This window comes from Saccostrea echinata, unplaced genomic scaffold (genome assembly GCF_033153115.1).
Source record: "Saccostrea echinata isolate AGI-Se365-2 ecotype Australia unplaced genomic scaffold, CSIRO_AGI_Sech_v1 ptg000054l, whole genome shotgun sequence".
Classification (NCBI taxonomy): domain Eukaryota; kingdom Metazoa; phylum Mollusca; class Bivalvia; order Ostreida; family Ostreidae; genus Saccostrea; species Saccostrea echinata.
Window position 1 is genome coordinate 3,955,127 of NW_026889803.1, and position 27,720 is coordinate 3,982,846.

At 32.7% G+C, this 27,720-nt stretch overlaps 1 protein-coding gene across 1 annotated transcript; it reads right to left on the reverse strand.

The window, feature by feature from the left end:
* Positions 1–26,172, reverse strand: LOC133205541 (DNA-directed RNA polymerase, mitochondrial-like). The gene is made up of 31 exons (XM_061341376.1): positions 25,970–26,172; positions 25,671–25,805; positions 24,993–25,513; positions 24,690–24,794; positions 24,330–24,494; positions 24,085–24,156; positions 21,839–21,943; positions 21,257–21,403; positions 20,979–21,084; positions 20,383–20,450; positions 19,869–19,988; positions 18,201–18,317; positions 18,057–18,095; positions 16,859–16,923; positions 16,626–16,704; positions 13,256–13,385; positions 12,340–12,473; positions 12,067–12,179; positions 11,692–11,842; positions 10,631–10,715; positions 10,298–10,409; positions 9,727–9,805; positions 9,343–9,588; positions 9,103–9,180; positions 8,755–8,949; positions 8,219–8,379; positions 7,702–7,797; positions 7,400–7,472; positions 6,610–6,701; positions 2,872–2,951; positions 1–373 (listed from the first exon to the last, which is right to left on the reverse strand). Exons 1-31 carry the CDS (start codon positions 26,094–26,096, stop codon positions 324–326), a joined length of 3,846 nt encoding a protein of 1,281 aa, XP_061197360.1. The 5' UTR covers positions 26,097–26,172; the 3' UTR covers positions 1–323.
* Between the last annotated feature and the right edge of the window lie 1,548 nt (positions 26,173–27,720).

A 27,720-nucleotide genomic window follows, 5' to 3' on the forward strand; every position in this document is an offset into this window, starting at 1 on the left:
TTTCAGATGATTTTTTTATTTCATTGTTTATAAACAAACAAGTCAACATGTAACAAAATAACATAAGAATACTGATGGAAAATAGAACTTCCTGATGTAATTTGTAAGTTGCTGTGTGTGTTTTTTAAAACACATAAAAACATGAAGTTATGAGATAAAGAACACACTGTTCTGAATGAAATTGGTTGGATTCATTTTTTTTAAAGTTGTTTATATATAAAAATCACAGATATGTTAAAATTACAATGCATCTCCAAAAGATCACAGATCAGCTTTATGGTAAATGTGTCACATAAATTTCAACTGGTATATCACTTATTGAATCAGCTGAAGAAATACTCTGATTCCAGCACTTTGTTCAAGTCAAATGTGCCTGAAATGAAATAGAATTGGTCAAAGGTTTACAAGAAACTAAAAGGAGATGGGTGAACATGACGAGCGATAAGCCCATAGTGTGACAAACATGAAGATGAAAAATTGAATTTCAATTATATCAAAATTTTCCTTGATATTTCGTCTAACATTAAAATATACTTTATGTAAAATCTCTACAATTTGCAAAAATCCCTCAAAGATTGAAATTATTTGCCTGTGAAATATTAGACACACACTAAAGCGGGCAAAAAGAGTCATTTTCTCATACTATAACACTATTTTTCGATATGAGTGGGTCTTTGCTCCACCTTTTTGAAAGTTAATCCTCAAAATTTGCATAAAAATATACATTCTTTGATTACCAAAAATATGGAGCAATGACCCACTATACCTTAAAAATATACTTTTATGACATAACATTTGCATCTTTTCGAGAAATACTTGAAGTCCATCAAGTCAAGGGTCATATCACAAACATGATTTAAATGCCACTCTTCGTCAGGTCTTGTGTAGTCTAGTGGTTAGCGTGCTAGTCTCGAAAGAAAATGATATTCAGGATTTTTATTGCTAGGGTTCGAACCCTAGCATTATTTTTTTTAGTAAAAGAATAAATTTTGCCGAGAAAATTTTCCTCAGAAAAGTTTTGTTATCATAATTTCATAATTTCAATAATGAGAACTTTACTCTATAAACTAAATTCACAAACTGAACATGATTTTTATATATCTGAAGCTATAGGCTTTCTGCACGCTATGTTCACCCATCTCCTTACTATTAGAACATATGGAATCAGAAAACTGACTATAATGCCAGGGATGGGGTAATCGTAATCGAGTAATCGTAATTGATTGTAATGATTACTGTTTTTCAAGTAATCGACAGTAATCTGTAATCGAAGAGATTTTCGATTACTTGTAATCGTAATTTAATCGATTACAGCTAAAATTTTCAATGTAATTATAATTACTTTTTCGATTACCTTCGGTTATTTTATACATAAATGGATGTTATTTTGGAGAATTATTTCCAGTCAGTCACACATAAATATCAAATATAAACCACCTAGTGTAATGTTTGGATTTCCTAACCTTTTTTTATCATAAGTTTAATAATGTTCTCAATAAAATTTGCATTATAGACCTACTGGTCTAGTATTAAATAATTCAGAAGTGTATTTCAACCATTTATTAATAAAATATACAGATTTTTCATGTGCATTTTACATATGACCCACTGTCCTCTTGCTGCATGTCCTTTTTCTTATTTCAGATGTTGAAAAACTTTGTCTTGTAATAGAAAATTATAAATAACAAAAACAGATTTAAGTGCTCTATAAAATATAAATAATTTGGTAAATAAACTACATTGTACTCGGAAAAAAAGAAGATGGAAATACTTATTCATATCTGAAAATGTTTAAACAACTTCAAACTTGTGTTTCAGTAACTTTAAAATTTGCAAAATCATTCTCATGTTTTCATTCAAAATTGTAAGGTTGCTTTTAATTATCAGTGAGAGCTAGGTTATAAGTGTCTGTAAGAGAGGGAGTAAGTGTCACTGTGTTGGCTTATCTTAATTGGCTAATTAATTGACTAAGACATATTCCTGATTGCAGATAATGAGGTGTAAACTGTGAACTACCTAGTGTTTAACTTTCATTCCGTTGAACATGTTGAAGACAAACAGTATTATTAAAACAATTAATAGCTCTCAAAACACTTATTTCAATACAGAATGAAATTGTGCTACATGTATTATTTAAATTACTTAAGGACACGTTTAATTTACATGTTTATTACTAAGAGCTCATTCTAATTTACTTATTTTTTAAAAAAAGACACGTACAGGAATGTTTAATGTGTACTGTCAACATACGGGCAGCCCAAATACTTCTAATGAAGTAATTCACAATAAAATTTTAAATAATTTTTTCAACAAGTCAATAAATATGGAGGTTCAGATCCAAGGTTGAAAGGAATAATTAATTCCTTGGCATATTTTATTGTAGGAATCATGTCTCCACTATAAGTAGAGAATCCCTCATTTGGGCATTTAGTGAGAATGTTAATAGCCAGAATAAAACCTTTAAAGAATCTGCACTGAAACTGCAGGAACACATTCAAACTTCAGTGGATAACATCAACATTTACCATTTAGATATTGCTTTGATATTTGAAGAGATAAAAACTTGGAAGTAATCGATTATTAATCAATTACATCTTCCAAAGTAATCGATTACAATCGATTACAGGACAAAAATGAGTGTAATCGATTAATAATTCCTCTAAGTAATCGATTATTAATCAATTACATTTTTCAGTAATCGTGCCCATCCCTGTATAATGCTTTTGTAAATGGCTATTTTGCTGCTTTCTATTTATACATGTATATTTCTATATTAATGCCAAGTTCCCCCCCCCCCCCCTTCCACTCCCCTGTTCATTGAAAGAGAAAGTTGTTTTACAACATTATTAAATGCCTCTATCATAAACTTACCCTTTTTAGGTACATTACACACGAGGTCACTGAGGTCATCTACAGCCATCTTGTGAGTTTTCTTCAACTTTGGATGCTCCCTAAATACATAACCATTATTGTCTTATACATTATACATGAACATATGCACTATCATACAAAATATTTTATGCTTATAATTCAAATGCTTACAAAGTGAATGTAGCTCTTAACATTTGTGTATCTTTATACTGGTTGTATGTATTTTTACACTGTAAATATGCATTCTTAAATTGTTAATATATTTTTAGGTCACCTGAGTCACTCAGGTGACCTATTGCTATCTGTTTTCGTCCGTCGTCGTGCGTCGTCCGTCGTGTGTTAACATTTGAACATTTTCAGCTTCTTCTCTGAAACCGCTGAACCAATTTCAGCCAATTTTTGCATATGGCATCTATGTGTGAAGGGGAACAAAATTTGTGAATTTCATGGTCCCTGCCCCCCTGGGGCCTGAGGGGTGGGGCTAAAACCATCAAAATTAATGCAATCTTTAAAAATCTTCTTCTTTACTCCTGGACATCAAGCAGTCAAACTGTTGACATGATTGTAATAGCATTGAGCCCTCTACCAAAATTGTGAAATTCATGGCCCCAGGGTCAGGGGTTCTGGTGCTAGGGTGGGGCTATATAGATCATATAGTGAAAGTGCATTATGCATTATTTCTTTAAAAATCTTCTTCTCTACTCCTTGGTATTATTGAAACAAATTAAATACATAGTTATGATAAGCAAGAGTGACTCTACCAAAATTGTGAAATTCAAGCCCCAGGGTCAGGGGTTCTGGTGCTGGGGGGGGGGGGGGGGGCTATATAGTTCATATAGTGAAAGTGCATTATGCATTATTTCTTTGAAAATCTTCTTCTCTACTCCTGGGTATTATTTAAACAAATTTAATACATAGTTATGATAAGCAAGAGTTACTCTACCAAAATTGTGAATTTCATGGCCCCTGGGTCAGGGGTTCTGATGTTAGGGCGGGGCTCTATTTATCATATAGTGAAAATGCATTAATGCTTTAAAAATCTTCTTCTCTGCTTCTGGGTATTATTTGAACAAACTAAGTACATTATTATGATAAGCAAGGACACCTCTTCCAAAATTGTGAAATTCATGACCCCAGGGACAGGGGTTCTTGTGCTAGGGTGGGGCTATATAGCTCCTATAGTGAAGGTGAATTATTTCTTTGAAAATCTTCTTCTCTGCCCCTGGGTACTATTTAAACAAACTAAGTACATTGTTATGATATGCAAGGATGCCTCTTCTAAAATTGTGAATGTCATGGCCCCAGGGTCAAGGGTCCTGGTCAAAAGGTGGGGGGGGGGGGGGGGGCTCTATTGATTATATAGTGAAAAATCGAAATTTCTTTGAAAATATTCTTTTCTGCTTCTGGTTAAAAAGCAAAGAAGCTAAGTATATAGTTATGATGAGCATGAGTGCTTCTTCCAGAGTAGTGAATTGCATGACCCCTGGGTCAGATGTGCTGGTATAAGGATGGGGCTGTTGATAATGTAGTGAAAATGCATTAATTCTATTAAATGATCCTGTCTGCTCCTTAATGTTAAGCAGTTAAACAAAGTGATTACTTATGATGAGCAAACTTGAAACTTCTGGTCCCAGGGTGAGAGGCTCTGGTGTTTCTCGGTGGTGAAGGGGAGGGGAGGGGGGGGGGGGGGGGGCTCTATTGATAATATAGTGAATCTGTAGTGAAAATGCATTATTTCTTTAAAAATCTTCTCTGCACTTGGGCATATCATAGGCAAAAAGTGTAAAAGTTGTAATAAGGAAGTGTATTTTTACCAGATTTTTGAACATCTGGACCATTTGGTCAAGTGTTCTTGTCCTAGCCAGGGCTCAATTAATTTGCATTCTACTGAGAGGAGTTATTCCCCTTTGCCGTTTACTTTTGATAATTAATCATTGTAAATAATGTACTTGAAAAATTAATAGAATAAGAGAATTATGAAAGAATTTTTATTGTATAATACAAAAAGTATTTTCATAGTTTTAATGATCATGTGGACTTGTAAGTAATAGATAAATAAACATAGGTAATCAGAGATTACAGAGCTCACCTCAACGAATGTTGCCTTTAAGTAAGGCAAAGTCCCACACTAAACTAATAATCTAGGAGTGTGCATCCCTAGATGCAACATTTATGCGATTTTGGTCTGATAGGGCTTGCAGTTACTTGGTAATAGACTTATCTGAAAACTTAAAACTAGTCACTCCTCCAGAAAATGTAAGTCAAATCCAGCATCCGAAGCAAGTTTTGAGATTGTTCGTCCCTTGATGCATCATCCATGCAAGTTTTGATCAGATAGGCCTTATAGTTACTTGGAAATGACATCTGCTCCAAAAACTTTGACCTGGTCACTCATCCGGAAAATATAGGTCAGATCCAGCATCCGAAGCAAGTCCAGTAGTGTGCATCCTTAGATGTATCATCCATGCAAGTTTGGTCAATATAGGGTTTATAGATACTTGGAAATGAGATCTGCTCCAAAAACCTTAACCTGGTCACTCATCCAGAAAATATAGGTCAGATCCAGCATCTGAAGCAAGTCCAGTAGTGTGCATCCTTAAATGTATCATCCATGCAAGTTTGGTCAATATAGGCCTTTTATTTACTTGGAAATGAGATCTGCTCCAAAAATCTTAACCTGGTCACTCATCCGGAAAATATAGGTCAGATCCAGCATCTGAAGCAAGTCCAGTAGTGTGCATCCTTAGATGTATCATCCATGCAAGTTTGGTCAATATAGGGCTTATAGTTACTTGGAAATGAGATCTGCTCCAAAAACCTTAACCTGGTCACTCATCCGGAAAATATAGGTCAGATCCAGCATCTGAAGCAAGTTCAGTAGTGTGCATCCTTAGATGTATCATCCATGCAAGTTTGGTCAATATAGGGCTTATAGTTACTTGAAAATGAGATCTGCTCCAAAAACCTTAACCTGGTCACTCATCCGGAAAATGTAGGTCAGATCCAGCATCTGAAGCAAGTTCAGTAGTGTGCATCCTTAGATATATCATCCATGCAAGTTTGGTCAATATAGGGCTTATAGTTACTTGAAAATGAGACCTGCTCCAAAAACTTTAACCTGCTCCAAAAACTTTAACCTGCTCCAAAAACATTAACCTGGTCATTCTTCAGCTGAAATTGCAGCATCTGAAACCTTGACTGGTACAATGAAACACACTAGAAGCATCCTCCATGCATCTCTGACTAATATAGGCCATAGAAGTACTTGAAAAGAAAACTGCTCCAAAAACCTTAACCTGGGACGCCGACGCCGAGGGTATTACATAAGCTCCCCCAACTTCGTTGAGGTGAGCTAAAAATGAGACAAAAATAACTTGTCTTATTAAATGTTCATCAAAGACCAAGAGAGGCCAATGTAAGAGATTACAACAAGGAATTAAAATAGTACAAAAGCACTGATAGTTTGTTAATATACTGTATGGTGATAGTGATAAATGGGGAACAGATTAGAACCTAATTTATGAACTGTTGATGAATAGTAGACTAATTATTTTGTTGATCCTGATCACCCTATTTTTCTTGCTTTTGGGCAACAAAGCTTCACCTTTCATTTCATTTTAATACTCTATGGATCCTCTAAATTGTTGTATTGTACTCAGGTGACCGTTAAGGCCCTTGGGCCTCTTGTTACATAGTAAAATCAATATTTGAAAATCATCCACTACAAAAAATGCTTACTTTTTATACTTCTCTATATCATTTAAAAAGTCAGCAGAGAGGGTTTCTAGTAAAGGTTGATTATGCAAGGCAACAAACTGTTTCCGACAAAACTGAAAAGGAAGAACAAATAATCATTAATAAACCATACTAGGACAAATATATTTACTTATTTTGAAGTACATGTACTGCCAAATAGTTTGAATAAATGCACTTTACTATTGAAGATAAGTTTCTGTTGTGTGAAGGAGCAGGAGTTGTTGCACAGTGTATAAAGGAGTTTAAACATATGGTATACAAGTGTGAAGGTATATGCAAATCCAAAACAACCATTTCATACCAGAGTATTGAAACTCCACTCAGTATATGATAATGTTTATTTAAGAGCAACACACACTCGTTTCCACAAAATAAAAGTTACAATTCCGCAAATATGTTTTTATGATTCCGCAAAAAGCATTGTAGTACGATTCTATAAATATGTCACCTGAACTACTGGCACAGAAATAAATTTATTACTAAAATAACACAGTACAACATACATGAAAATACATTGTATATCACATCCTGATAAATTGACTCCAGTAAAATGTTACAAACTAATAAACTCCGTAACAGTGCATAAAAAATGTACTTATGAAAGATAATGATAGTGATGGTGCAAAAAATAATTCTAATGACTTGATTTTTGACTACAAAATGACAAACTTTTGTGAGGCTGTCTCCAGATTTCTATAAACATAATTTGAAGGTGATTAGAAATTAAGGTACTTTTATTCATATCCTTCGTTCTCTTCACATTTACACACACCTTATTCATTGAGTCCACATCTATAGCATGTGTCCAGTAGCAGTCATGTACTGAGGCAAAAGTTAATCCTGCCCTGAAAAAGAAATAAATTCACTGTAGGATTTCTAATATTACAAATGTAATAACTTAAAAAAGAACTTCTTTCAGCTTTGAACTATAAAACACACAAAGTCATAATAATGCAAGAATTATTAAAAGTATGATCAAGTGATGTGACCTTGAATGGGTGAAAAGCGAACAAAGCATTGGTTGTATCCTAGATATGAATTTTGTTAGAGAGTTTGATTACAGTCTTTCAATACCTGTACATTTCCAGTGAAGTCAGCATCATGTGACTGGCATCTATGGAGTGGATGTAGTTTGGAGGGAAACCATTTCTCTGCTTCCTGCTTTCAACTCTGATGAAGAAAAAATCTCATGTGTACATATAAAACATTATCACATTACAATTTTAAGAAATACTGTGAAATCACTCATTTTAGTGGGGATTAAATTTTAGTTTCCCTTTTTTTTGTGGTATGAGGAGACCCACAAATTCCTTTCCTCCACCAAATATTAAATTTTGTACAACAGTATAGTGGTTTTCCTATAACCACAAAACATATTCCCATGAACCAGTATTTTTCCTTAAACAACGAAAATTTGACCCCTTGAAAATACATGATATTACAGTATGAAATTTTTTTTTTCTAAGAAACACCAATTTACACTTATCTATTAATTTCATCTTAAAATGAATTTAAAGCTTATAATTTAACTCCCATAGGGTAATCTAGATTATATGCCTGTATTTTTTAAAAAATTGAATACAATCCTTACTTCAACTTCATCAGTTCATCAATGCTATAGTCCTTCTTGAACTTTGTTTTAATATCCTGCTTGATGTAGGGTTGAATTATGGGCATTCCCATAGGTGTTATCCACTGGGTGGGGATCTTACAAGTTTTAGCCATCCCCCGAGCTATCTGGGTAAACCAGTCCTATAACATAAACACTCACTGTCAGAATAACAAATAACAACTCCTGTATATGAGCTCCTCAAAAGCATAAATTGTTATCTCAATACAAAGAATATGTAGTTTGGATGTCAAAAATACTTTTCTTTATGTTTTTTGACCTGATTATCTCAAATCCTCAGATATCTCAAAGTTTAATCTCGGTCTCGTCAAGTTCGGGATAACAAGATTTGATTGTATATATACTAGGATATAAATTTTAGCAAAGAACCAATAAATTAAACAAGACATACTTGTGAAAAGCAACATGGATAGTACATTTAAGTATACATACATGTATTTAAAAAAAAAGTGTAGAAAATTCAGTCAATGTCCTCTTAAACTTTTCTCTTGACAAACCTGAATTGTTCTGGCACTAGAGAACATCTCCTCTAAGGCCTTGAAGGCACACTTTGCTAAGTAGACACTGGCAAGAGAGTGGAATTCATTATGAAGGGCCTCATCCGGTAAAGGACTTATCTGCTTCAGGATCTGTAACTTAGCACCATACATGGTGACTCCATAGACAGAGGTCATTATGGTCTGCTTGATTGTCTGGGATGTAAATACATGTACTCATCATATGTATGAAGAGTTCTCTATAAAGCATTTTTTAAAAACTAATAAGCTCTTCTAAAGATCACCTGCTGTATTATCTTGTATTTCTGATATTTTCAACTTTATTTCAGAATAAAAAACTTTCTGAACCTTTCTTTTGACAAGCCCTTCCAGTTTCTGTGCTATCTCAAGACCATCTTCCGCATCCTTTTTTCTTATTTTCTCCACCTTTGAAAAATAGCATGCAGTTATAAGGCAATCAAGTCCATATAGTTTTAATCAACTCTACATGTAAAAATATGCTGAATAACAATGTAATAAACATATCTTCACAGCTACTCCTGAATAAACAGTGTGCCAGAAAAATCTGACCACTTTGAAACCTCTTACCAGTTCTACAACATCACTGTACACATCCTGAGGGTGAGAAAAGGGACTCAGATTGACCGACTCTGCCCCTGCTTGATCCCTGCCCAGAGCTGCATAGTGCTGAAGACCATTACATGACCCGTCCTGATGAGTAGGGAAGTAAGACACAAATTTACTAGGGTCTTCAGACCTCACCGCGGCTGCTACCTCCATACAGGCAGCAAGAGTCTGAAAGGGCTCATCTGAAGTCTGCCACCATTTTTTTCCCTGTTGAATAAATTTTATTGAAGCTTATCATTTTGATCACTAAGAGCTGCACCCAATCACTTCTTTGCAAAATGAGAATCATTTCATACTGAATAGATGTGTAGTTGCTTTTGTAAAAAGTGATGAATTTGAACTTACATCAAGAGGATGATCGGCAGAATCCATAATGTCAGGTAATGTCGCATTGGCTAGCTGAAGTCTCTCTGCATTTGAAGACCTAGAAATGAGTTCAGGGACAGTTGTTGAATACACTGTTATACAAAATGCCTTGAAAAATCCAAGTACAGCACTGTTTTGCAAGAATTTACTTAAAAGGGATTCAGACTAACTCTTTGATGTATATGTATCATATAAATAACTTTTATTTTTATTTCCATATTCAAAAGTGAATCCCTATCAAAATATGAAAACTGTAGATCACTAAATTTCTGTGACACCTTATTTTCATGAGATTGTTGTTTGATATTTATAATTCACGAATTTTGATCATTGCTCTGTATAATCTTTAACAGTAGAAGAAATATGAGAGAAGAAATGTGTGAGAGGAAATTTTCAGAAGTAGGCAGTCTTGTGTAATTACGCAAAAATAAAGTTCTTGCAAATTAAAAGTGATTTACAGAATGAAAAACAAATGAATATTCCATCCTACAACATGAATGTCAAGATTCAGCTTTATCCTCTTGGCAATTCAGAATTTTAATTTTGATACCTTTTTGCAAAGCCAGTTAAATTAATCAGATGTATCTTCAGCCAATCAAGTCCCTTTTCTCCAAGAGGTTTTCCATTAGCGAATAGGAAAAGAGACCGTCTCACATCATCCCCTGGTTAAAAAAATCAAAAATTAATGCAAAAAATGAAGAAATACAACTCTACAAAGAATTTTTACATTGGAAATTTGGAAGCCACTTAACATGATTCCCTGCAAACTTATGACAGAAAATTAGATTATAGTATCCAAGTACATTTACTAATATTTAGCTCTAAAACCAAGTTTACTAATATTTAGCTCTAAAACCAAGTTCTGCTTATTGACAATAAATACCATGGTAATTCAGATGAGGCATAAATGGATAGGACCTCCCTCTGAAATCTAAACTGTGTGGAAACCATATCACTTCATCTCTAATCTAGATGGGAAATAAATAAATTAAAATTTTTGTATGTGGAATTTTATGGCAAAAAGCTAGTAAACAACTGAGACATGAGTTTTACAATGAAAAAGTTTTTATTGAGTTTGTGACTGATAAAGTTCTCTCACTGAGTCAGTCACTTATGATGATCTCTTACTGAGCTTACTAGTGATTAAGTTATCTACCAAATTAGCACTGAAAATAGTTCTCTTACTGAGTCTGTTTGTACTAAAGTTCTCTTATTGAGTCTGTTAGTACTAAAGTTCTCTTATTGAGTTTGCAAGTAATTAAGCTCTCACTGAGTCTGTCACTGATAAAATTCTCTTACTGAGTCTGTCACTGATAAAGTTATGTTACTGAGTCTGCTAGTAATTACATGCAAGTTCTCTCATTGAGTCTGCCAGTGATGAAGTTCTCTTACTGAGTCTGCTAGTAATAAAAGTTCTATCACTGAGTCTGTCACTGATAAAATTCTCTTACTGAGTCTGTCACTAATAAAGTTCTCTTACCAAGTCTGCTAGTAAGAAAGTTCTTTACTGAGTCTGCCACTGACAAAGCTCTCTCAACTGAGTCTGCCACTGACAAAGTTTTCTTACCAAGTCTGCTAGTAATAAAGTTCTATTACTGAGTCTGCCACTGATAAAATTCTCTTACTGAGTCTGCTAGTAATGAAGTTTTCTTAATGAGTCTGACACTGATAAAGTTCTCTCACTGAGTCTGTCACTGATAAAGTTCTCTCACTGAGTCTGCTAGTAATAATGTCCTCTATCTGAGTCTGCCACTGACAAAGCTCTCTTAATGATGTTTTTGCTTATAAAGATACCTTTAATACCGAGTCTAAGTGGGTTTTTTTTACTTAGTCAGCCACAGATATTTTTTTTAATAAGCTGGCATGTTATAAAATTCTCTTCCCAGTAATAATGCTTTTTTTTAACTGGTGATAATCTACCGAGTAAGTGATGGAGTCTCTTACTGTGTTTGCAATTGTTAGTGTTCTATGCATGTGACTCCAGAGACTGTGTGTTTCAGCTCTATCCTTCTTTACTTTATAGTATTTCTTCCATAGCTCAGCCTTCACTTTCTTCTTTTCATCTTCTTCCATTTTATTTTCACTTTCATTTAGCCTGTTTTTTAATCATAAATTTTTTTGCTTAAAATACATGTTATGTGCCAATAACAATCAGTATATAAAATACAATAAATACTTCCTAAAAAAAAAAGACAGTACATATACATGTACACAGATCAGATCTTAGAAAATGTTTTTTACGGATATTCACTGGATGCTACTTTCATTTTGGTTGATCTGCTGAATAAATTGGTAATAATGGAAATGCTTCTTGCTTACTCTTTAACTTTTAGGAGAGGGAAGACAGGTTTTGGCATGGTATGTTTGGCAGGTGGAAGATCCAGAGAAACACCCGCATTCTTCTTAAACAACTCCATAATAACATCCAGCATCTGGAAGGAATAGAGTCACAGATATCAATGTATAAAGATCGTATGTGACCATTACAGTGAAATAAACATGGTAGGGGAACTTCACCCCCCCACCCCCCCACCCCCCTTGCATGTACATAATATAATGTATAATACATGTATATAACAATTCTTCACTTACTTTTGTGTTGATCTTCCAGCCACAAGTTCCTAGAATGTTTAACGAATCCATGACTGGATTTAGACAATCTTTTGGGAATTTCTTCAGATATTTTAGTTCCATTTGATTTTCATCCAGACATCTAATAAGATCACCTACAGAAGGCATAATAGGTTTAATGACATCATTAGAACAAAACCATAATCAGATGTTTTTTGTTACAATTTACATAACTTTCAATTATGGTTCAATAATGATTTTTACATGTACATGTACAAGGGATGTTGTTGTTTTATAGCAAGTATGCTTTTGCTGACTTTATAGAGACATCTCCTTTTTCAGGATTAAATCAAAACAGACTAACATTACAACTTGAAATATAACTAAAAGAGATAAACGGTTCTTTAGTAATACAACCTGAAAATTTGTATTAGTGTTTGAAGTTTGATGAAAATATCTTTCATAGTATCTTTAACACAAGTTTTATACATAATAAATAGTAAAGTATAAAAAGGTCATTGGGAAGGTCAAGATAAAAAAAAATTAACCACAGTTGATAACTTCTCACCAAATTATGTATCAGTGCATAAGCTTACATAAAAATGCCTTGAGTAGTTTCTTTGAAACTAAACTAAATGCAAAATGTGAAATAAGGACTGAAGGACAGAAGAATGGAAGATAAATATGACAAACACTATATGCCTTGGCCATATTATGGTGGGGCATAAAAATATAATTATATTTAAGGTGAATTTAGAAAAAAAAAATGCCAAGTACAAGATATTTTTCACAAGAGAAAGAAAAACTCAGTTCCAAGTAATTCTATGTATATGCAAATAATGCCTTAGAGAAATTGTTGCACATAAAAACAATATGCCTGATACACTTTCCAATGCTTTGAACATGTAATTTTTCCCACTCAGTATACAGTACTTACTGTTAAATGTAATAAATCCTCCTAACTGCATGCCATGCCATGGAACTGGGGGCACAAGCATGGGATAAAAGGCTTGTTCACTTTTCATTACTATATCAGTCAAACAAATCTTCTTAACATGGGGATGTATCTGAAATTATAACACACAATTACTAAACTGTTCACAAGTCATTTTTCTTCCCCGTAGGGATATTTTTTTTCACATACATGGAAATATACAATTAGCAGTAAATGCATACCCTACTTAATCCCTCCACAGACAAGTGAAAGATGCTACACGAGGATAAAATACTTAGAATTCTACTACATTGTATATGTATTTTAACACTATGTAAAAATGTTAACACTCAAGCTCAATAAAATGGTGCAAATGATGTCGCTGGGGGTTAAGCGTAAAAAAATAATGAAATGTCAAAGAAAATACTTTTTGAATGAATGCATGAATATGTAACCTTTAAGGCAAAAATACAAAAATTAAGTGAACAAATCATATTGAGATATTTTATTTGGCATATAGTGATTTTTTGAAACGTACGTTACTGTCGCCAACATCGAATAATTACACTTAAATGGCTATTTTTTGTACAAATAACAGTTGAATTTTAAATTAGATAGCATATGTCTTCAAAACATTTATTTGTAAAATGCTTTTAATAAATTATTGAGCATAATCACAAATATATTACCAAACTTTGATCTGATATCCCCATGTCGCCAGAAACAAAATAAAGACGGACTGTGACATTAAATATAGTATGAGTATTAGTTATTGTATGCCTGTAAGATTGGAATACGTTTTATTTGGAAGGAAACTTCTTGAAAATTAAAAATAAATGGTACAAAGCCTTGTATATGTTACCAATACTTTGAAATCACATTCTATCTTCCTATTTTACATGCGTATGGATAGGCATGAAACATTCGTTGTATTAGTTTAATAGATGAAATACAATGATATCATAGTTAAACATGTGATACTTTTTCTTCTATCCAACAACTGTATTACATGCTCCAACCATGATTTAACAATGTCTTATTGTTAGCTTACTATTTAAGAGAAAATTATTAAATGAAACAACCGTTACCGAAACATTCGTTACCAAACCTCTAAAAAAAGAATGATTTATGAGTTCAAACATCTTCTGCACATATACGTAGTCAAATATTTTGCGCCAGTATTCAAATTTTGACATCCGGAGTACGGTACTGCCTTTTTATGATTTTTTTCTAAAGTCTAGACAGTGTTGGTGAGTTTGTTTTCTAGAATGCAATAATAATGAATCAAATGTAATGAATTAATATGTAACTGTTAATATTTATATAACGACCGACAACAACTACGCAACCAGTATCAATCTACAACTGAATGTCCTCTGTTAGTCTTGAAAGGTGTTGAAACGTTCGTTACCGAAGGTAACGAATGTTACAAAATTTTAACAAATCATATATCAAAATTGCAACAATATTTACAGATTTTATTTCATGACTAATTGTTCGAATGTAAACTTTATTGATTGATTTGTATCATTTTAAGCTTAAGTTGCATAAATTTTAATATAAACTGATTATAGAGACGCATTATTGAACACACACATTAAATCTGAAGAAAAACATTTATTGAAATTATTTTGAAAGACATTTTTAGATTGAATCATATGATATTGATAAAACAAAGGCTTGAGTTTCTATTCTGAATCTACATCAGGGTTTTTTGTTTCTCTCTTATAATTTTGATACTGTTAAACTCGCATTTTATGTTATGTAACGTATGTTTCAGCATTTTATTTTAGTTGAACTATGGCATTTACCCAAGCAGAAATACGAAGGAAGTTTCCATTGATGGTTAAATGATTTCAAGCTAAAAGTCATCAGAAAAATTGTTATTTACATTATTTTAGGTTCTGTTAAAACGTCTATACAGACAATTTTACATATATCTCTTATCCGTTTGTACATATAGTACAGTTCAAGGAAAATATGACACGATGATATATATGATGCAGTTCAAATTATGATTTCTTTTGACATTTTCAATACCATGGCACAAGTAGAGCAGAAATTACATCTCATGAATTGGTCCATGTAGTTGGAATTAATCTTAAAAACAGTAAATATTACTTCTCATGAAACATTCGTTACATACGGACGTTGTTGCATTTGAAAGTGTAAATAAGAACAAGATCACAATTCATGAACAACATTTTATTTAACGTTTCTATAAATGGATCCTCTATTCATTTAGAACCCCTATTTGCGCTGGGCAGTTTTGATTTTTCTTGAGGCATATTTGAAATATAAAATTTTAGAGATATGTCAAATTCATTTGAGGAAAAAAATATAATACGACAATTTGACTGCATCAATTCATAAAATACATTATGACAGTTGACCTTTTTTGACTTATCACGAAAGTAAATAGACTGATTTGCTTTTGACATTGAGGATTTATTACAATCTATATTATTTCATCCTAAAATCTTAAAGGAAAACTATAATATGATACGTAACGCTTGTTTCTCAGCAAATAATGATCAACAATACACCTTTATTTCAAATTGACGTAATTTCTTAACCAATGAACTTAACTTGAAAAATCTTTGGGAATACAAACTTGATATGTTGATCTATCCGAAAATGTTATTAGCAGATGGATAATCAAAAGTCGATTTTTGAAGAAAAAATATCTTGAATTGCACCAATTTATTGAGTTTGGGTGTTAAGCAGACTATGTTGAAACGTGCTTTCTCCTATATCAACTATTTTTTCATAAATCTCGTGCAGTTGTTCTTTTTTGTAACATGTTATGAAACACCTAGCATGATTTTGATAGGCTGCTTTTCCAAGGAATAAATCTCCAAGCCCAAAATGCAGGTTTTTTGTAAACATTTATGATTTCAATTTTTATATTCTTTGAACTATTTCATTTTGACAGATCTTCAAGGAATCTTGTATCCTACATACATGTATGTACCAGAATACGCTTCTTCTTCAATGCCATAAACAACACATAAGTCCACGTTTTTATAATCGGACAGCTCCCATAAACAGAGCTTATTAGTAACCAGTTTTCTCAAACTTGAGTTCCTTAATTTTTTAAACTTTCAAGAGACACTCTGCAAACTTCGTTTCCCTTGAAAAAAAAATTAATGAACTCGAGTTTGAGAAAACCTGTTACTAATAAGCACTGGTTATGGGACTTATATTTACAATCTCTAATGCAAGTGTATTAAATTCTCTGACTCTGGCAGAATGGTTTGTATGAATGCAAATATTTTCATATGTTCAGGAATAAAGAAGTTCAAGTATATCTGGTTGTAAACCTTAAAATCAATTAGCCGTAGTAAAAAAGAAGTGTTTCATGTGTACTTACGTGAACAAATGTTAAAATTTTTCCATCTCTATTCTCATCTTGCATGACAAAATTAAGGACAGAAACATTGGATGTAGAGCTACAAGAACATTTCAACTTAAATTTTTACGTGATAGAAATTGCTGCACTACTGAGATTACAGATTTACAATTTCCCCAACTTCAACAATGAATTTCCTTTTAACTTATGAAAATTTAGAGCTTTTCTTTCAAAATATTTTGTAAAACACATACCCATCATGTTTTTTGGATATTATCTTTAAATTGGTATTCATCACAGAGTAAAGAAAATTTCCAATCTGAAAAGATGAATACATATAAAAGAATTACAAATACATGTAGAGTCTGGAAAATCTATCGACATGTACCATGTTTCACTCTAAAAATTATTTCACATGTATTTTAAAACACAGGTAATCAAAGATTACAAAGTTCACCTTGACAAATGTCATCTATAAGTAAGGCCAATCTCACACCAATTTTTTTCTAGTTAGTGTGCATCCTGAGATCAATATCCATGCAAGTTTGGTTTAAGTAGGACTTATTGCTACTTGGGAATGGACTTGCTCCAAAAACTTAAACCTGTCCACTCATCCAGAAAATGCAGGTCAGATCCAACATAGCAAGTCTGGTAGTGTCCCTAGCTGCATCATCCATGCAAGTTTTATCATAACAGGCCATATTGATACAGAGCTACTCCATAAACATTACCCTGGTCACTCATCCAGAAAAATTAGGTAAAATCTAGGATCTGAAGGAAGTCTGGTAGTGTCTGTCTTTAGATGCATCATCCATGCAAATTTGGTCCAGATAGGGCTTATAGTTACTTGGGAATGGACTTGCTTCAAAAACTTTAACCTGGTCACTCACCTGGAAAATGTAGGTCAGGTCCAGCATCTGAAGCAAGTCAGGTAGTGTCCATTCCAAGATGCATCATCAAGGCTAGTTTGGTCCAGGTTGGGCTTATAATTACTTTGGAACTGACATACTACTACAATTAACCTGTTTAACTCACTAATCACTTGGGAATAGACTTGCTCATAAAACTTTAACTGGGATGCCAACACCGATGCCAAAACCAGGTGTATAGCATAAGCTCAACTTGACTTTGTTGAGGTGAGCTAAAAAAATCATGTACCCCCATCAAAGGCAGTAAATATGAGCATTACTTTGAAGCTGAACTTCACATTTGATATAAGTGGTGGTACTGACTTAAATGGTCTAGAGGGTAAAAAGCAATCTGTAAACTATATCATGTTTCTAAGAGCAGTAAGTAGACTCCCTTCCTTTTGAATTCTGATTTGCTTTGCGAGTTGGCACTTTCTCAACTTTCTTACATAAAGTCTATGCCAGACAATCTTAGAAAATTGGACATATTTATGCCTGTAGGGCAACTTGACATTTTGATGCTACACTGTAAATATCTACTTACTTTGTATGATATATGGTCTGGGAATTTATAATCTGGAAGCTGAAATACAGTAAATCATTCTATAAATTAATGAGAATTAACAATAGAGTGAATATACATTTTAAATGTATATTTAAATATTTTTGTACAATAAAAATATCTTACAATTGCACTTTTGCCAGTATATTTCTTGCATAATGACTGCCAAATTTCTCTGTGACATCTGCTGGGATTTTTCTCATTTAACACAATTCCAATATACTCCTTGTAGACCATTTTTTGCTGAAAAAGACTCACTCTATAGTTATCTGATTCAAGAGTACATCTGAGAGATTACTTAAGATACAGTCAAACCTGTATTAAGAGACCTTCCAACGGAGAAAGAAAAAAAGGTCACATATGACAGGTGGTCTCTTAATACAGGTTGCTTATTTTCTGCAGTGATCAAGTGAACAATGCTGAAAGTATTATACAATTAAAGTATGTGGAATTTATAGTTTTATCAGGTATTGTATATTCTCACTTGTATCATGTATTGTATATTTTTGATTTTCAATAAGTACTGCTCAATTGTAAATGCTTGCATATCATGGGGTATATTATTGGGTACAATCGTAATGTTCTGTAATAAAATTTGCATTTTATCCATCCATGAGTCATTTTGAAAATTGGAAAATTTTGAACATCTGAAAATATTCAGATTTCTTTACACACAATGAAAATACTGTAGAAATTTTTTAAAATATTTTTTTTACATGATAGCCTAGTATATAACTTTGTATGTTCTGCACATTACTAACAGTTGAAACTGTATCATGGTTTTCGTTATGAATTTGTTTACGAATAAAATAATATTAATGACTAAAAATTAATTTAACCTTATTAATTTTTTTCCTTACTAATTATTACTCTAATTGCCTGTTTGCCACCAGTCACTTCAATTATAACACCTGGTATGGGTGCTAGCTAGCGTGTGTTTATATAACCAGACGGTGACACAATCCACTTAAAAAAAACATCTAGGATTTAGTTACTTGTAAATTAAAAGTTAAACAGAGAAATTAAAAGTTTTATAGCCAAATGTCCATTAGGCCCTTAAAGTACGAAATGATACTCATTGGGATCAACCTCGCACGTCTACTTTCAAAATGGCGCTCAGACTTTGAAGAGAAAAAAACGTGAATGTTTATGCATTCAATTTTAATGTTCATTCAATAAATATCAAATCGTAAGTAAACATATTTATTTTATATTGTTGTTTTACTTGTAAAACTTGCTATATATAATTATTAAATGATATAAGCATGTGTATGTAGATGTTGGAACCCAAAAACGTAGCATGCTCGACAGAAATCGAAAGTAGGAATCGGAAATATAAAGTCGTTAAATCAAGGTAAAATTGCCTGAAATCACTAAAAATGGCCTCAAAAATCACAGTCGCTGGTCGCATCAGACAGGTGGTTGTTTAATACAGGTATAATATATAGGGAAAAGTCTAGGGAGGGATTTTTACAGTCAGATATGAGAGTGAGTCGCTTAATACAGTGGGTCGCTATGGCAGTTTTGACTGTATGTAGAATCAAATTTGCTGCCATAAAGCATTTCAGACATACATTTGTATTCATAATATACATGTATATTCGTACATTTTTATTTTGCAGTATCCTCTAAGAAGTAAGTCCTAATGGTATACTAATTGTTCTCTTTGTTTTAACTTTGGATTTCTTCCTGAATATTTACAACCTGAATATTTACAACGAAACAACTATAAACCTTAACATTTCAAATTTCGATAGTTCAGGCTTAAATCTGTGAAATAAAAATTATGCTTACCAGATCCAAATATCCAAATTCTTTAAAATACTTCCTTTGAATTAAGTTGATGACAGACTGTCCCAGCTGGTGTTTTCTATACCCAGCAGAGTATCCTTTCTCAGCCAAAATTTCAATTTCCTGTCACATTAGACAAAAAACAGTTTAAATTCAACAATCTTAGTACTTTTCATTATCAAAAATACATATACATAACAACTATTATTTTTTTTTACTATGTTAAATTACTGCATTTTTTTTATTTATTTTTTTTTTTAAACAAAATTGGTTCCTGTATTCCAAAAATACAACACAGTGGTAAATAGTAAAGTGTTAAATTGTGCATAAAAATTATCTTTGATAAATGGTTGGTTTGGATGCAAAAAAATGGCAACCTATTGCAGCTTCACAAACTGACAAGGCTTCTTTCCTTTTTCTTTCTTTTATTTCCCTTTTTTCTTTCTTTTTACTCACAGATTATTTTTGTTCACACTTTAATACAAGCCACTATGTAAGTAACCAGGTTACCCTTTACCTTCATCATTAAATCTATGTACTCATTTGTCTTTAAAGCTTTTAGAAAAGGCCAGATTTGGTCAACTTCTGAAATCGAAAATGAGAAAATACAAATGTGGTCATGTTTCTCTTAACAAAAAAAAGAAAATATCTGTTTCAGTTATTTTAAAGAATATATAGAAAATAAGATACAGGTTGTGATTTTTTTTTCAGAGTGCAACACTTAGGATTAAATTAGTAATATCCTCTACTAGAGAAATTATTTCACAAAGAGGATGTTAATATATCAAGAAGAATGGACCTGGTAGATATTATATATTCATTTTAATTTATGAGGGTCAAATCTTTGTGGATTTCTTAAAATTGACTGATTCATGCATAAGTATTTACATGGGCAAAGATTTCATTATGAGCGATAGAGTTTATGTATCAATCATTTGTTGAGGTTGAAAATTCCTGGGTGAAGGTTATTCATGAAAATTGAATTCAAATGAAAGACGATGATTCCACACAAAGCTCATGGCTTGTTTGCAACAATATACATCTATTATTACAGCATACTCATAACTCCATATTTTTTTCAATACCATCATCATGTTCGTATTTTTTAAATACCTTTTTCAGTGGTTGGATCGTGTTTTCCTTTGGAATGCTTTTTCAACTGAGATCTAAATGCCCCTGATAGTGCTCTATGGAACTGTTCCAATAATTGATTCTTTGTCTGAAAGTAATGGAAAGTGGCCAGTTATAGTGTTTAGTCCAATCCTCAACACATTGAACCTTCCATATAAAGTGCATATACATGTACATGTATGTATATGTATAATTTTGTAAACTTTTCAATTTTTTAAAATAAATTGTGAGCAATATAAATTACATGTATATTACTGTACCTGCTCTTTCTTTACACCAGAAGATTTTGTATAATATGCACTATCCATGTAAACAGTGCCTATTTCTTCATACTGGAGCTGCTTATGCAAGTTCTCCTCAAATTTGGAGCTAGATATTACTCTATGAAGTGGATTTACAACATCTTCCTACAATGAGTGTTACAAAGGACAATACAACTAACTGTAACAAGAGAGGAGAAAAATGCGATGGATCAGACATTGATTCGAACCGGGGCCCCCTGAATCTCCAGTCAGGTGCTCTACCTAGCCACCAGCTATGAGCCCATCTGACTGCCACATAACAAATGTTTTCACTGATTGTTCAGTTAGTTTCCATGATTCTTAATCAAGAATATTTGTTAGTTAACGAGTAAGAGATTTCTTAAAGATTTAACTTTGATAATTTTAGCCCCACATTTCAGGGCTCAACATCAAGGCATGTCCGACTAACTTAGACATGTAAAAAATTGGCCCCATCTAGTTTATTCTTTTTTTTCTCTGTTTTTAATCAAAATGACAATTCCATTATGTTAATTTTGTTTCCAAATTAATAAAAAAAAAAAAGAATCCCTCATCACTTACCGTGGGTGGATTATTAAAGTCTTCTAGTAATGGAATAGAGTAAGGTTGTACAGTTAAATTTTCATTTCCTAAATGACTGTACTCTGGGGCTACAACCTGGATAACCTAAATTGAGAAAAGAAAAAAGAACACATTTTTTAAAATATTGCAGAATTTGAATTCAGGTGGAAAATCTTTTCTTAATAATATTTAATAACAACTGTTATGATGGGACTGGAGCATATTCAAAGTATGGCTTAACTTGAAAATTTGAACAAAGCATCATAAATAAAACACTAAGGCATGTTTGGTGTATTTCTCACTTGATATAAGTTCTGAATGACCTAAATGGCATTCTATAAGCAGGCACATAAGGGTCATATGAAGCATTTACACTGTACATAAACTACCAGAGAAAAGTTCACAGATGCACCAGATAAGCTATACTACTTGCAATATGCCGACAATTAACCTTTTCACTGATATGATTAAGGCTGGATAAAATTGAGGCTAACAATAAAAAATGATTGTTTGATGTATACTGACCAACTCGTAAAATTAACCCCTACCCAATCATTTTTTTAGCACTTTAAATTTTTTTTTTGGGGGGGGGGGGGGCAAAGATATACAGATTGTCTGCATTTTTTTTAAATTAAGATTTATCATTTCTCAAAGATACTTTTTCATGCTTTTAGATTGAAACTTTTTATGTGTATACATTGTTAAAGTAATGAAAACATCAAAAATTTCTAAGTCTTTGATTTGAATGACAATTATCAATGTGTTACAAAATTCAAAAAAAAAAAATAATAAAAAAATAAATAAATAAATAAATAAAATAAATAAAACAAATAAAATAAAATAAATAAAATAAAATAAAACAAGAAGTCTGTGAGCCAATGCTCACTAATAATACCCCCGCTCTGATGTGAATACACAAGTTCAGTTATGGACAAACACAGTGATAATCAGGAAATTGACATCGGATTTGTGAAAAATGAATCCCAACATATGGCATCCCTAAACAAACACTGTGTTAAAATTTCAAGCACCTGCAATGAGTAGTTGCTGAGAAAACTGCAACCAAAATTTGTTATGTATGTATGGTACGGACAGACGCACAGATAAACAGGAAGTTGACATCAGATTTGTACCAAAATGAAACCCATTATATGGCATGCCTAAACAAAGATTGTGCTAAAATTTCAAGCAACTGCGATGAGTAGTTGCTGAGAAAACTACGACCAAAATTTGTTATGTATGGTACGGACAGATGTCCAAACAGGAAGTTGAAATCGGATTCGTACAAAAATGAATCCCACCATATGGCATCCCTAAACAAACGCTGTGTTAAAATTTCAAGCACCTGCAATGAGTAGTTGCTGAGAAAACTGCGACCAAAGTTTGTTATGTATGGACGGACAGACGCACGGATAAACAGGTAGTTGACATCGGATTAGTACAAAAATGAATCCCATTATATGGCATGCCTAAACAAAGAATGTGCTAAAATTTCAAGCATCTGCGATGAGTAGTTGCTGAGAAAACTACGACCAAAATTTGTTATGTGTGGTACGGACAGACGCACGGATAAACAGGAAGTTGACATCAGATAAATACAAAAATGAATCCCACCATATGGCATGCCTAAACAAAGATTGTGCAAAATTTCAAGCATCTGCAATGAGTAGTTGCTGAGAAAACTATGACCAAAATTTATTATGTATGGTACGGACAGACGCACGGATAAACAGGAAGTTGACATCAGATTAGTACAAAAATGAATCCCACCATATGGCATGCCTAAACAAAGATTGTGCAAAATTTCAAGCATCTGCAATGAGTAGTTGCTGAGAAAACTGCGACCAAAATTTGTTACGGACAGACAGACACACACACGGACAGACAGACACACAAGGGTAAAACAGTATACCCCCCTCTCCTTCGGAGCGGGGGTATAATAAAATAAAATAAAATAAAAATTCCTATCTACCTACCCACCTTGAAAAATGTGGGTTGGAGTTCATCAAACAAAAACTTTTTTAGTGATGGTTTGAAGCATGCGCCATATGAAAAAAAATTATCAATGCACCATAAGTACAAGTTTGGTTTGGGCACAGCTTGTTCCTCCTGGAGAAATTCTGTGTTTGATCTCACATCCACACATACATGTAATTAATACACAGAGAGAAATATGAAGTCCACTAAAAGGACATATGACACACACATTATTTTTATCACTTTTCCCAGTTGTTTCACATAATTACCTTTATCACATTTAATGCATCCTTTGGAGTTAAGTATTCACTCTTTTGGATCAAGTACTTGATATCAAGATTCTGGAAAACAAACAAAAGACTATATAGCTATGTGCAACATGATATTTACAAAAATCTTATATTTATTTATTTATTTTTAAAGTTTTCAAAACTAAGGACTTTTAAAAAACTTAACTACTGTTAAGCAATCTTATGATTTGATGAAAGCTTAATTGAGGCATTTTAATCAAAACCTTTTCTCCAATCTGCTCTAAAATATTTCTGATTTCATTTTCTTTTTCTGTATAGCTCCTTTTATTTCCAATGCAAAGTAATTGTGCAGCAAAAGTGTCATAAGTTTCTGGTATCTTAAACTTCTTCATCTGTGCCAGTGCTTCATTCAGCATTACATCCTTTCCCTGGAATGTAATTCAAGACTAATTTCACAAAAAGATTTCAATATATCCTGATTTTGTCCCTACCAAAAATAAATCGACTCTGTATAAAATTTTCAGATCTTTGTCAATATCAATTTTTTAACCTAACTTCTAAACTCAAGACCAGAACATCAATTCCTAATACAAAGCAGAGTGATTCGATCACAACACATTAACCTTTCTTGCCCAGCCAAGAAGAACACAGTTAAAGATGTGTGGCTCTGTGATTTGGTTTGAAGGCTTCACAGAATGTTGCATCAAGACTGAATGAGCATGGTGCATCTGGAATAAAACACAGGTAAGTCCAATAACAAAAAAAAAACAAAAAAAAAACTGATCTAATTCCGAAGACAGATTCTTTCTTGCAAATCCATCAAAATCTTGTTTGATAAAATAATGTTTTTTTTTAATCATAAAATTCTAATGATTGCTTTTTTAATGGTAAAATAAAACAATTCTGTTATAAAATGATTAAGTTACCATTCCTCCCATTAATGATGCTCTCATACAACTCAATAAATCTTCATTATAGTGCTCAGGGAGAGGGATGCTCTTTACATTCTCCTTCTTTGATTTTGATGACATTTTTCCATGGGTTTGTTTTCGATCAGTGAACCCTTCTATATCTTCTAAATCATTTGCACTTTGCTTTTTACTTTTAGATATTTTGCCAGCTTTTCCTTTTTCTACCTCAACTCTTTTAAGATATTTTTTGTATGTCTCTTTGAGATCGACCTTGCCTTTTTCCTGTTCTGCATGTACTTGTGATTCACTATTTTGAGAAACCTCAACAGAACTATTTTCTCCTGGGTACTTTTTAGTTTCTTTTATTCTTGTTTGTTTCTTGTCATCCTTTTGGACTTCAGTAGTAATAAACCTTTGTTTTAGACCCAAGGATTCATTGCCAGATTTGAATTCTACACTAGAAGAATGACCATTAGTGAATCCATGATCCCTGAACCATTTTTCTACATTCAGCTGAAGTTTTCTTTTTTCCAGACCTGCATGAAAATAGAGAACATAATACAATACTTGACATAAGCTATCATCAAAAACATCTGAACTGGGATATATACACGAATCATTTCTTAAGCATGTACAAGTATAAATGAGGATTTCTCAAATTCCGATTGATTTCCAACATTTACATGTACTCACCAGCACTAAGTAATTGAAGCTGAGAAGCAACTGGGTTGTTTTCATCATGTATAGGCTTTTGTTTGCCCCTGCTAAATATAACTGGTGGTTCTTTAATTTCTTTTACAGGAATATCTATCACTCTGACTAGTTTATCTGCAATAACATGATGGGCAAAAATTATTATTCAATGCAATCATCATAAATTAATCTCAAATTAAAATACAGTCATCGTATCAATTAGTAAATTAAATGTAGATAAATAATTCATTTATATAGTATTCTTTCAGTCTTTGAAATCAATGGAATATTAGCATTACCATTTTCACTCTCAGATGAATATCTATGAATGCTGCAACTTTTACAATTGTAAATATCCTGATTCAACAATTTCTTGAAATTTTGACGATAGATACGAGAAGTCCATACTCTCAGCAATTGTGACATAACTAAAAATTTTTATCCTGAAAGAAATTAGTGTAAACTTGAAATTTCTCATCTTCCATGTGTTTTTATTTTAACTGGTTCTTAACGGGGACCAGCCTAAAAATATTTACTAAGACGTATTTAAAATAATTCGGAATATATTGACGAGAGGTAGATTAAAAAAATAATCACCATAGGAATTTAACAGCTGCTGAAAACTTGGACTGAAATATTATATTTTTGATTGAGATATTCTTTATTTTGAGACGACGGAATATTTTTTGGGTCATTCTCTCAATTGAAGTACGAGTTAACAATAGAAATATTGGCGGCGCGATGTTCAAAACATGTTTTGCAATCTCATGTTTTATTGACATATATGAAAGGTAAATATATGAATCTATTCTCAAATTATAGTGCACAAGTCAGGGTGGATCCTTTTCCAGTTGGAGAGGAGGCCGGAGGGGAGGGGAGGGGAGAGATATATTAAACCTGTGTCCTGATCCCGGAACAAGCCCTCACCTAGCTGCAGAAATGTAGCTCCGTTGCCTAAAAAAAATTAGGACAGACAAACCAGAGAGCTACAGATCCAAGCATTGTTAAAACCTTCGATTTATGGAGACGCTTTTTTGTCGCTTGCTCTGGGTATTATTTCTTGTATTATATGCCTTCCCCTGCTTAAAGTATGGTATCAGCAGCTATTTTACTCTTATCAGGTCCGGCACAATCTCTTGATTAAGCTATATAGCTTGATTTAGCTATATAGCTTTAATAAGCTATTCAGAATAGCTTGATTTAGCTATTTTATCACACTTTTTTCTCAAATGTGTTATTTTCCAAGTATGCACAAAAAGTCGCACCTTGGTGCAGTGATGATATTCAACCTTGAACTCTTATGAAAATAATGCATGTAAAAATCACTCATCAAATTGTGTCTCCTTAAGAGACTTTGTACTCAAAGTTCTAAAATTTTTGGGGCTATATAAAGTAATTGATACAGTTACTTCTTCAATGAAATTATAAAAGAGGCCAATTATGGTCAACAAGATAATTGATTGGTAATAATTCAGTACAATGAGAAGCAATCATACTTATCCATGCCTCAACGCACACAAGGTAGTGTACAGTTACCCAAACAATAGAAATTCATCTTTTGCTTAAAAGTATTCAAATGCTGCAATGTTAGAACTATCTTTGATTTGGGTTGTTGATTTGATAACCCATATTACATATATGAATAGTCAAATACTTGCGACTTTTTGTCTATTTTGTACAAATAACATTTTTGTGAAAACCTGCATATAAATAGCTTTATCAAGCTATTTTGAATAGCTTAATAAAGCTATATAGCTATTTCAAGCTATATAGCTTAATCAAGAGATTGTGCTGGACCTGCTTATTCCTGGTACTTAATTTAATTTTAGGGTGCGTTATTTTAGCAATACCTAACCATATGGACGTCAGAAAGCGAATTTTCAAATTTTCAAAGCTTACATTCGAAGGCCAGATAGAATCTTTTCCCTACCTACCTACCCTATTTTTTTTCTCGGGTTGGAATAGCAAACACACTATTTATTTATCTTGGCCTAATCGGAAATACAGGTAAATTACGGTTAAGTAAATAATACCATCTTTTAAGCGCACA

Coding starts and splice junctions, on each gene's coding strand:
- LOC133205541 (XM_061341376.1), bottom strand. CDS start 26,096: ATGTCACAATTGCTGAGAGTATGGACTTCTCGTATCTATCGTCAAAAT. Junction 21,944..24,084: donor ATGCATTAAATGTGATAAAG/GTAATTATGTGA, acceptor TTCTCAATTTAG/GTTATCCAGGTTGTAGCCCC. Junction 9,806..10,297: donor TTAACTGGCTTTGCAAAAAG/GTATCAAAATTA, acceptor ACTCATTTCTAG/GTCTTCAAATGCAGAGAGAC.